The 11,286-nt window shown below is 39.6% G+C and overlaps 1 protein-coding gene across 8 annotated transcripts; it reads right to left on the reverse strand.

Annotated features, from left to right (window-relative positions):
- Nucleotides 1-238: 238 nt before the first annotated feature.
- LOC114787569 (uncharacterized) lies at nucleotides 239-11,267 on the reverse strand. Of its 8 annotated transcripts, none has more exons than XM_028975215.1 (10): nucleotides 10,616-11,267; nucleotides 10,334-10,392; nucleotides 10,147-10,237; nucleotides 9,964-10,026; nucleotides 9,128-9,418; nucleotides 4,781-4,981; nucleotides 4,414-4,494; nucleotides 2,599-3,645; nucleotides 1,230-1,398; nucleotides 239-1,002 (listed from the first exon to the last, which is right to left on the reverse strand). In XM_028975215.1, exons 1-10 carry the CDS (start codon nucleotides 10,890-10,892, stop codon nucleotides 882-884), a joined length of 2,400 nt encoding a protein of 799 aa, XP_028831048.1. In that variant the 5' UTR covers nucleotides 10,893-11,267; the 3' UTR covers nucleotides 239-881. The 8 variants fall into 8 exon arrangements, with proteins under 8 accessions (XP_028831048.1, XP_028831047.1, XP_028831046.1 ...); XM_028975214.1 differs by having other exon boundaries at nucleotides 10,595-11,267; XM_028975213.1 differs by having other exon boundaries at nucleotides 9,128-9,415; nucleotides 10,153-10,237; nucleotides 10,583-11,267.
- Nucleotides 11,268-11,286: the final 19 nt, after the last annotated feature.

Here is an 11,286-nt window from a genome sequence, read left to right on the forward strand (position 1 = left end):
CCACTGGCCAATAACACGCGCTTTGCATTCTGGGTAGTGAAGTTGGAAACTCCACCCCCTCCCCCACTTTCGCACGGCGAAGGGTCTGTCTGAGGCTACAGAACATCTCGCCGACAGTCGTCTGGTTTATTTGGATATAATAAATGCAGGTAGAGTGGGTATTTGCAGATGTGATGAGTTCTTTTTTTCTGGTGCACAAAGAAAAAAAAAAAAACAAATCATTGAAACAGACAATAGAGGGGATAAAAAGAAGAATTTACTCTCAAAAATGGTAACAAATCATACTTATCATTTTTTCCAAAAACATAAAGCAATGCTGCCGATTAAGAAAATACATTGTACAGACATAAATGATCAGCAATGTTAACGATACATCACCATGAGCCACTGTGAAAAGTATTGAATCTGTGACACCAGATAAAAAGACATTTACAGTGAAAGCATGTTTTCACTGTAAATTACTTGCTTTTAATGGTAATCTCCAGATTTAAAATACCTCTGTATTTAAAACGACAAGACTAGGTACTTGTTCTAAATAGGAATTAAAACTATACTTTTAAACTGTATGTAATCTGATAGCACTGTATAAAACACTTCTTATATGTAAGATATCTTATGTAAGCTACCAGTAGAAGGAAAAATGCAAAAAAAAATAAAAATGAGTGCAATTCAAAATAAGATAAAGTTCAGAATATCTTTTACAAAAGATATTTCAGAATATCTAAGAAGAAATGAGCAAATACAAAAAGCATAAGAGAATTAAATATCATGTATATTTTATTGTAGATAGTACAGTTTTTATTCTTTTTTTTTAAGCATGCTTCAAAATAAAGATGACTAAATGAATGAGGAGGACAGAAATGAAGCTCAGCTTGCTTCCATCATTCAAAGTCAGCAATGCTTGTCATGAGCGAGAGGACCTTTGGGTTCATAGCATACTGCTTTTTTGACTGTTTCTGGTCAACTTTGGCACCTTTGTCTGGGTTAATCTTGAATATGTACCTTTTGAGAGAGCAAAATGTAGTTAGTCTGCTACCTGGACAAAATAATAAAAAGATAGATACACTAATGCACAGTGATACATTCCTACATGAAGGCTTGTGAAGTTTGTGTAGAAAGAGATCTAAAGAAAACTTACATCCCATTCTCAGCAGCACACTACTGACCACAAGGCAATCTTGCTTAATCACAGTGAATTTATCATACTAAAACACATTTTAATGTCCTACCTCTGAAGAAAATCCAAAGTAGCACAGACTTCCACTGGATAGTTTATGTTCAGCATGTAATAACACGTAAACATCAGTACCAGGGCATCACCAAACGATGACAGAGCTTTGTTGACAATGATTTTGTCCACTGAGACCATGTACAGGTCGGCTGTCAGGGCATTACTTCCTGTATACAGAAAAGGAACCATTGAAAATAAGACTTTCATAATAACACTCAACACTGCCACTGGTATGCTGCACTTATAGAGCAGGACACCAGTGGCAACTGTATTATTACAATGATTCGACAGTGTAACCACTAATTTCTTTGAAACTGTTGCAACAATAAAAAAAACTTGAAATAACAAACCCTGAAGCATGAGATCTTTATTTGAAAAAAGGCACTTCTGATCAATGGTCAATTTAAAAAGCAATTTCCCACTTGTGGGACTAATAAAGGTTGATCTTATCTTAAAATAATACACTTGGACTAGAAAACTAAACCGGGCATTAGATCTCAGGAAGGCTGATGAACAGACCTCTGTATGTCCCATTAAAAATACAAAGCTCAATAAAATTAAGGGAACACAGAAATAAGACATCCTAGATCTGAATGTGCTGACAACCAAAGCACACAAAAACTAGATAATTTAGTCAACCCATAGAGGTCTGGCTTTGGAGTCACATTCAAAATTAAAGTGCAAAAACACACTACAGGTTGATCCAAATTTGATGTAATGTCCTTAAACCTCACCAGAAAGCATAGGAACTGAGACGTGGTCTGTGGTCACCACCTGCAGGACCACGCCTTTATTGGGGATGTCTTGCTCATTGCCTATAATTTCCACCTGTTGTCTATTCCATTTGCACAACAGCATGTGAAATTGATTGTCAATCAGTGTTGCTTCCTAAACAGACAGTTTGATTTCACAGAAGTGTGATTGACTTGGAGTTACGTTGTGTTGTTTAAGTGTTCCCTTTATTTTTTTGTGCAGTGTATATTTATAGATAGCTCTCCAGCTCAGGGACTGCATCTAATTTTTTTTGCTGGGACTGCATCTAATTTTTTTTGCTGGTGTCTTCCCATTGTAAGTCGCTTTGGATAAAAGCGTCTGCCAAATAAAGTAAAGTAAAGTAAAGTAATTTCTTTGTACTTGTTACAATGACACAGATATTCTGATCTGGGATCATTTGCACAATCGGTAGCTGCTGAAACTTATACGACAGTGTTATTCAACAGCATCATAATCATGTGGCTATATGAATGTAATCAATAGAATACAATGGAATGATATTTAAAGAGATGTAACAGTTACAACTGATTTTGTGGTTTTGCTCACTGGAATTCTCAGTTAACGATACAAAACACAGTACATAAGTTCATTACCGCAAAGCACAATGCAGGGAGTTGTTGGAAGCTGCTCACTTGTGACCTCACATGGAAGACAAGTGTCCTCCACTTTCACCATCAATTTTTCTTCATCTTCACTGAAGTAGACCAGAAGTATCTGTACACATGTTAGTATCGTGGCTTCCGTGCTTCTTTCATCGAAGTTGATGAGTATCTTTGAGATTTTTTCATTTTGGCCCTGTGGCAGTGACTGGAAATAATTCAATATTCTTCCACACTTACTGGACATTGCTGCATAAAAATTGGCATTCAAGCTGACTCCTGTAAGTTTGTGAAAATGTGCTTTAGAACCACACATTTCAAACAGATATGGCCACATCTTCGAAAGCTCATGTGTTCCAGTCCCTGTGACTATGTCTTTTCTTTGTGCGCGGAATGTTGAAATCATCAACTTCACAATCTTGTTGTGGTCTTTCACGCCATCTCTGTGCAAATTAAGCAGTTCCTCCTGTTTCTCCTTTTGTGTTTTTGTGGTTTCCTGTAATGGTAGACAACTTGGTTGCCAATTAATGCAACCATAGGAATCCAGTCTTGTTTTCTTGCTTCTGACATCTTGAGTTTCTGTCTTCAGTGTCTTTGTATGACGTCTTTTCAGCTGGAATCTCACATTCTCTCGCTTTAGGTTATCAACTCTGCACTGCAACTGCTTTGTTAATGAATCATACCCACTGCCAGTGGTTTGGTGGCCACTAATATCTTTGAAACTCTTAGGATATTTCAGCGCCATCTTCCGAGCTATCTCAGCCAAATGCTTCTTTCTTGGGTTTTGGCACACAGTCAGGACTTCATCTACAATTAGACGAACTATCTCCCTTCGTTCTCTACCAGATGGCCGCTCCTGCTTTTCAAACTTTGTTCTTACTGAGTGAGGAATTTTACTCCAAGGAACCACAAAATCATGGTGCCAGTCATGGTCTGTATACTGCTTTCTGGTTTGTGTGGACAAGAAACTTGAATCTGATGGAGTATCAGCACACGAAGAGCTCTCACTTCCACTGCAGACAGCTCGGAGGCTTGGAATGACTAAAACAAAATTAAAGTATAATTCAGAATATCTTCCAATGTACATCAACATTCTCAGTTTCTATCACAACCACATAACTTCCATTGCAGGACAAATTGGTCACACGTATCATAAAATCACAGGTGACAAAACAATTATGTGTCAGAAAAGGTACCTGGAAGTAAACTGTCAATTCTTGAACTTTATGTGTTGAATAAGTATATGGGTTCGAGTGATGCTAGTTAGTTAATGTAATTGTAATGCTATATGACTGGATCAGACCATGTCCAAAATGGCAAGGCTTTTGGCCGATTTTATGGCTGATCAGTTAATTTGCAATGGTTATTATTATTAGTGTGTAAAATGTTTTTCAAACTGTGGGGTGCTCTGGCCCCCAATGGTTGTGCAGACATTAAATAGCTTGTTTGTATGACTGGAAGCCCATTTCCACTGCTTGGTAGCTGGATTTATGATACCAGGAACTTTTTTTTTACATTTACATTTACAGCATTTACCCATATCCAGAGCGACTTACAATCAGTAGTCACAGGGACTTCCCCCCTGGAGCAATTTAGGGTTAAGTGTCTTGCTCAGGGACACAATGGTAGTAAGCGGGATTTGAACCTGGGTCTTCTGACTCATAGGCGAGTGTGTGACCCACTAGGCTACTACCACCATATCTTCATTTAGAAACGATGCATGAAATAGAGTAGATCTGAGTCAAGTTGTGCTGGTAACATGCTGTGAAAAAAGGTTATAATGTGTTGGCATAGCTGATAAAGACTCACATCTGACTAAACTTGGATTTGAAGTCCTATCATCAGTGCGCCTCACGGTGATCTCACTGTTGGAAGCTTCATTGTCCTGAACTTGTGTACAAAAAATACACTCACAAACAGGTACAGACATTAAATGTAAAAATATGACTTTGAACAACAATTAAAGAGCCAAGAACTATGTATACAATTTAAATTATTCTATAGTCCTGGACTATAAGACAGCAAATGCCTTTGTGATGCTGAATGGAAACCAATCCTGCCACAGACTCACACCCCTAAATAAAAACATGAGAGGAAACTCTCATGAATCACAGTGATTGGTCCACATTACAATCATGTATGTGGTACAAACAATAATTCACAAAAAAATGTATACCTTTCAATCGAGAAATCAGTTTTCTTGCTTCAATTGGCCTGAGGACATCAGACAGATCCGTGTCTTGAACATACTTCAGATCGTCAAGTGTTTCCACACCGAGACCTTTGAGTGCATTAATAAGTGACTGCTGGGATGTAAGGTTTGGCAAAATTGACTGCGTGAAGGCAGCTAGGGCATCATCTACATCCGCCACGGTCCCTAAATTAAAGGAGGAAAACATATCAAAAAGGTCATTTGCTACACAGTCTATACTATGCTTAAGTAAAATTACTATGGTTCCATATTTGCACAGGTCAGACAGTGTGAAGTAAACATGACTTAAAAAGTATTTTAGGCATTTCCTTCACTGACCCAACTTGTAAAGAATCCTGGTACAGGATGAGCTTTAGGGTTAAGTCTGAGCAATATTGCAAATATAACCAGGAACAGCATGTGGGACTATCATTCAATCTTTAAAAGAAATTCATCAAATAAAGGACATTCATATTATTTTTATATATGTCTGAAAAGGGCACATATTGGTTTTAAAACCAGTTGCAATGAGGCATTACTGTATTGTTTTCGCGTTAAACCTTTTTAAAAAACAGTGCTATTGGTTTTGCTAAATCTCATGAATAATATGTGACAGATGTAAGATGCCTATAGAATGCCTATAGTTCTTTTCTACATTAGTGCTAATGTCACCCAATACACCGTATAAAAAGACAATTTTTTTTCTCTTACTGTCTGATTTTAAATCAAACAAAACTTTCAGTTTTAGGCCCGTTTGGATTCCCAAAATAATTTCTATTTGCTAAATTTCAAAATAATGTGTGAGAGAATGTTTGAGATTTTCAAAGTCAAAAGTTTTACTTACATTTGCTCAGTATTTGGTAGAATTGCCTTTAAACTGAATGACTTGAGGCAAACTTTTTGGGTATCCTTCCACAAGCTTCTCACAACAGTTTAATGGAATTTTGGCCAATTCCTCCTGACAGAACTGGTGTAATTGAGTCAGGTTTGTAGGCCGCCTTGCTCTCACATGTCTTTTCAGCTGTCCTACAAATTTTCTATGGGATTGAGATCAGTGCTTTGTGATGGCCACTCCAAAACATTGACACTGTTGTTTTTAAGCCACTTTGTAACCAATTATGCAGTTTTCTTAGGGTCATTGTCCATTTGGAAGATGCATTTGTACCCAAGCTTTAACTTCCTGGCTGATGTCTTGAGATGCTGCATCAATATTTCAACATACTGTTCTTTCTTCATGATGACATGTATTTTGTGAAGTGCATCAGTCCCTCCTGCAACAAAACACCCCAACATGATGCTGCCACCTCCGTACTTCACAGTTGGGGTGGTGTTTCTCAGGCTTGAAGGCTTCCCCATTTTTCCTCCAAATATGACAATGGTCATTATGGCCAAACAGTTCAATTTTTGTTTTGTCAGACCACAGGACATGTCTCCAGAAATTAGGGTCTTTGTCCCTGTGTGTATTTGCAAAAAATCTGTCTTTTTATGTCACTTTTGGAGTAATGGCTTTTTCCTCTGTGAGTAGCCATTTAGCTCATGTCGGTACAGGACTCGTTTCATTGTGGATGATAATAATACACTCTTACCAGCTTCAGCCAGTATCTTCACGTGGTCTTTTGCTTTTGTTCTGGGATTGATACGCACATTCTGCACCAGAACACATCTCTCTTTCTGAGCAATATGATGGCGGGACATTCCCATGTTATTTATACTTGCGCATAACTGTTTGAACAGATGAACATGGCACCTTCAGGCATCTGGAACTTGCTCCCAAGGATGAAAAAGTCTTGTGGAGGTCCACAATTCTCTTCCAGATGTTTTGGCTGATTTCTTTTGACTTTCCCATGGTGTCACAAAATAAAGCAGCGTCTTGAGGTGTGCCTTTAAATACATCCACAGGTGTGCCACGGGTGTATGTAAACTTTTGACTTTGAAGAAAGTAATAAAAAAAAAAGAAAAAAAATTCTCTCACACATTGTTTAGATATTTAGTGAATAGAAATTATTTTGGGAACAGGCCTAAAACTGAACGTTTTGTATGATTTAATATCAGCCAGTAAGAAAAAAAAAAAAAAAAGTTATGTCTTTTTATACAGTGTATGTAAACTTTTGGTTTCAACTGTATCTAGTTATACCAAGTTTGCAGTATGATTGATTGGCTACAGCGTCTGTGGTATAACGTATAACTACGTATAACCACTTAGTTATACGTTGTGGCTGCTGGAGCCCATCCCAGGACACTGGGACCAGAGCACACACACTCAATTCAACTCAATACATACAAGGTTCAAGCTAGAATTCGAACAACCTTGGAGATGCCAGGCCACACTGCTGTGTGCCATGGCAGCTCCCAATTAAATTTAAATGGAAGTGCTTTGAATTGTACTGATCTGAGATCAGATCGTTTGAAACAAACACCAATTATTTTGTATTGATTGTTGCTGTTTGTTTTATGCAGGCTATGCATTGGATGCCTATTACCGTAGTCTAAGCAGCCACAATATTTACATTTTATAATTTGTTCGGTTCTGTGTATATTTTTTTTGCTAATAAGTATTCCACTCATAAAGCATCATCATCTTCACTACCTCTCAATTACTGAAAAACGAATGTGAAATCCACCAAAGGTAGGATTCTCCTGAGCCCTCTTCTTACTGCCTACAAAATTTCACCCCATGTAGCCATTACCTGATTAAATCCAGTTAAAGTTAAACCTTCAAGAACTTACCTGGATAAACCAAACCAACGGCACACACAAAACTCACTGCAAGTTAATATTGTGTTTTCCTTTCTAAAGCACTAGTCTAAATATATAACACATTGTGCCAATTAATAAAAGAGACAGACAGTCAAGTAAAATGTAAAAACTGATAACACATCTTTAAATAACTAATAATTCAATAATTAGTGAACTGAATATTCAACATAAGATACTATCTTTATTTGAATATACAGTATCAAACCATTTATAAAATTCACATGTTAGTGAAATAACCATAAGAACTAGTATTTTTATAAATTTACAGTCATTTTTAAAAAAATAAAAATTCAACTACAGGCTACTAACCATCCTTTCAAAAAACAGATATTATCAGTCACATTTTACTGTGTTTTGACTGAAAACCTTTTTTCTTGTATAGTGCACGACAGGCAACAGAACAGAAGATGCATGTACATGTCTTGAAACCTGTGACTACAGCTCAGTAGTAGGGGTGCAATGGTACAGGTATCCCACATACCTCAGTTTTTGGGCAACGGTTTCGGTTAATTCCAGAATCTCAGTGAGTGGTTTTCTTCCTCTCCACGTTCAACCTAAAATCGACTTCAAATCACCACACGGACCCTCACTGTTACAGGTTTTACCTTTTCGAGAAACTCATTGACGCTGCTCCAGTTACAACAGCATGAGAGGGGGTGAGTGGGTGGAGGCACAACAAGTTAACTTGGGACCATTGGTGTTTACAGCTTAACAGGCTCTGTTGAGGGCTTATGTCCAAATCACAGGACATATCTAGACCAATTTGAAAATGAATTGCAAAACAAATCCCCCAGGGCAGACCGAATGGTTCAATATTTTACCATTGCACCCCTAGAATAAGTACTATAGCACAATCAACCCAGTTAAATTATCAATACCAAAAGGACCTGTTTGAATATACAGTACGATTTAACAGTGTTGGATGTGCAGCAACACCAGGAAAACGTATGCATGTAAAATCTTATTAATAAAATGACCCAAGTACCCAAGGCCATGGCAGGCCACAGGGTTAATTCAGCTCAGGTGATGCTGAGCTGTTTATAGCAATATGTATAACATTTTACAGTTATAACTATATGTACAACAATTTTCAGTTACAATTACAGTCCTGGTTACCAAGCTAGTTAATGCTGCCCAGCTTTAGATTGCTAGAGATGATTGTGAATTTCATCAACTCATCTGCATAAGACTATGTGAGTAGTCACATAAGCTATATTCACTACTTTTCATTTTATTACAAACAATTGTCAAAACATGTTTTCCAGTGACTTTTCTTAAAATCCCTGGGTGCTGATCTACAGACTCGTCCACCAAAAAAGTTGGTCCCACAAGAGCATAAAAAAGGCAGGATGTAAACTAAGCACCAATTCTACTCAAGACATCATGTGTAGCCAAGGGCCACTTCTTCAGAGTGGCTGCGCTGGTGGAGTTTGAGTGAGTTGAGATGTGAATAGGCTTTTCCACACTCATCACAACTGTAGGGCTTCTCTCCGGTGTGACAGCGCTGATGGGAGATGAGGTGGGAGGTGCAGTAAAAGCGCTTGCCACAGAGCGAGCAGATGAAAGGTCTCTCACCTGTGTGAATGCGCTGATGGATCTTCAGGTAGAAGCGCGTGGTGAACGTCTTCCCACACTGACCGCAGCGCGATCGCTTCTCGCAGTTGTCGGAGGTCTCTGCGGCATCACTTGCTATGTGCTCCTGCTCCTGGACAACGTGGCTGCCACCATCAGCAGGATGCTGCTGTGGGTACCTGTTCTCTTGATGAAGCCCACGCTGCGACCGGACAGGGTCCTCTGCTGTGCAGTGCTCCCAAACGCTGCACTGTTTACCATCAATAGACGCGTTTTGCTGTGTGCCCTCCCCTGCTGAACACAGCGAGAAGACATGGGCATCAGCTGAATATCCAGCTCAAAAGAAATGGCTCATTTTAACAATATACTGATCAAATTTCAGAGATTAAGGCCAGTCATGCTAATGTGGGGCTATACAGTGTACTGTTCCACACATCATCTGCTCAATTTACCACTTTCTGTTGTATCATGTCTTATGCTATATTGTTTGATGGCACCCAAGCTCAGTGTGTATTCCATAAAGGATCAGCGGATTAGCTAAACTATTGAAATCGTGAAGTCCAGCACTTAATAGAAGCTTAATAGAAGATTAGCTAAACTATTGAAATCGTGAAGTCCAGCACTTAATAGAAGTGCTGTGTACCTAATCTCATACTGGCACGACTTGACATTTCACTTCAATTATCCAGCTTACTGGAAATTCCCCGGTGATAAACTCTCTAAGTCTGTTGGGCACCTGAACTAAACAGGCTAGATGGTAGCGCTGAAAATAACAGGTGGTTACAAGCAGAAGCAACACGTTCAAGTCATTACTCGTGGAGTGGACTACTGTCCTCTACCTTCAGCTGGTGTGCTGGACGTGTCCTCTTCCCAGCCATCTGCTTCGCCTTTAACATTTGTACCTTGGAGAAATTCTTAAATTAACCACAAACCAATAACTTCAGAATTAATAAAAATATTAAATATTATAAATTATAAATGTTTATACGTATATGAACGAAATGGGTATGTTTCAGTCATACTCATACAGTGTGAGTTGGTCCAGGGCTCTTCCTCAGTCTTCTCCTCTTTGACTTGAGGAGACTCAGATTGTTCCTTGTCAACATTTACAGCCTGAAATGAAGCAAAAAATATAAATAAAAACATGACAATTGCACCAGGAAAACCAGAGAATAGGGAATAAACGTGGCAGACCGGTCCATTACTAACCTGTAGTGTGAATGAGTGAATAGACGAATCTTTCCAGTCTGTGTCAGTCCAGGAGGAAACTGTGGTAAACAGAAAAAAAAAAAAAAAAAACTCAAACAAGTGTTGCGAATCAGTGTCAAACATGAAGTGTGTGTGAAGACTTCAGGTTTTGTGAATTAAGCTTACGATTGAGGGATTACATATATGCATTTTATATTTCTCGAGTCACATTTACGCACACCACTTTGAGATCGATTAAAAGCGCTTTACAAGCCAATAAACCTGCCGACGTCGCTTGATCACCTCGCCCGGCCGCCGCCGCGTTGTCAACTTGGACGCCCACGGACCGCGAGCTGGTGGCGGCTCTCAGCGCCTCTGCGCGCCTCGCCGCCTTCGCCTCGTTCTCCGCCAGCTGCAGCCTGCGCCACAAGAGCCCGATCTCCCGCTCCTGGCGTGAAATCGCCAGGCGCAGGACGGCCGAGTCGTTCTCCACGACTTTGCACATTTCCGCCAGCGCGGACTTGGCGAACACTTCCATGATAGAAGTCAACTGTGACTGGACGTCGGAGGAGCTCGACATGCTGTCCGACACGGTCGACTCGCTCGATATTTTTTTTAAAGGTATTTGCTTATTTGACGGCTTAACTTATGTACGTAGCCTCGGTGAAGCGGTAAGCTAGCCAGCTATTTCCAAGGCAGCGGGCTAGTCGCCTCGACAAGCCGACGAACTTAGAAAACAGTACATTGGTGCGAGAGAAAGTTCCAGTCAAACACAAAAGGCAGGTGGCGGTTTACAGAAACGTGCCCGGCCCACTGAAGTGTGCAGTACACACTTCTATACTCCAAACCAATTTTTAAAAAAGCCGCACACAGCTCCGTGATCGGCTGCTTTCGTCACGTCCCTGCAGGCAGCCATTGCTTGCGCGTGTGTCGTGAACGCAGTGCAGCGCGTGCGCCTCCTGGCGACCAATGAA

The sequence above is a fragment of the Denticeps clupeoides genome, chromosome 4 (assembly GCF_900700375.1).
Source record: "Denticeps clupeoides chromosome 4, fDenClu1.1, whole genome shotgun sequence".
Taxonomy (NCBI): domain Eukaryota; kingdom Metazoa; phylum Chordata; class Actinopteri; order Clupeiformes; family Denticipitidae; genus Denticeps; species Denticeps clupeoides.

Bases quoted from the DNA above. Each gene is read 5' to 3' on its own strand.
- LOC114787569 (XM_028975209.1), bottom strand. From the start codon at position 10,892: ATGTCGAGCTCCTCCGACGTCCAGTCACAGTTGACTTCTATCATGGAA. The intron at 4,982-9,127 runs GTGAGAGACCTT...CCTTTAATTTAG, and splicing joins CCATCAGCGCATTCACACAG to GGACCGTGGCGGATGTAGAT. The intron at 3,646-4,413 runs GTGAGTCTTTAT...ATTTTGTTTTAG, and splicing joins AAATCCAAGTTTAGTCAGAT to TCATTCCAAGCCTCCGAGCT.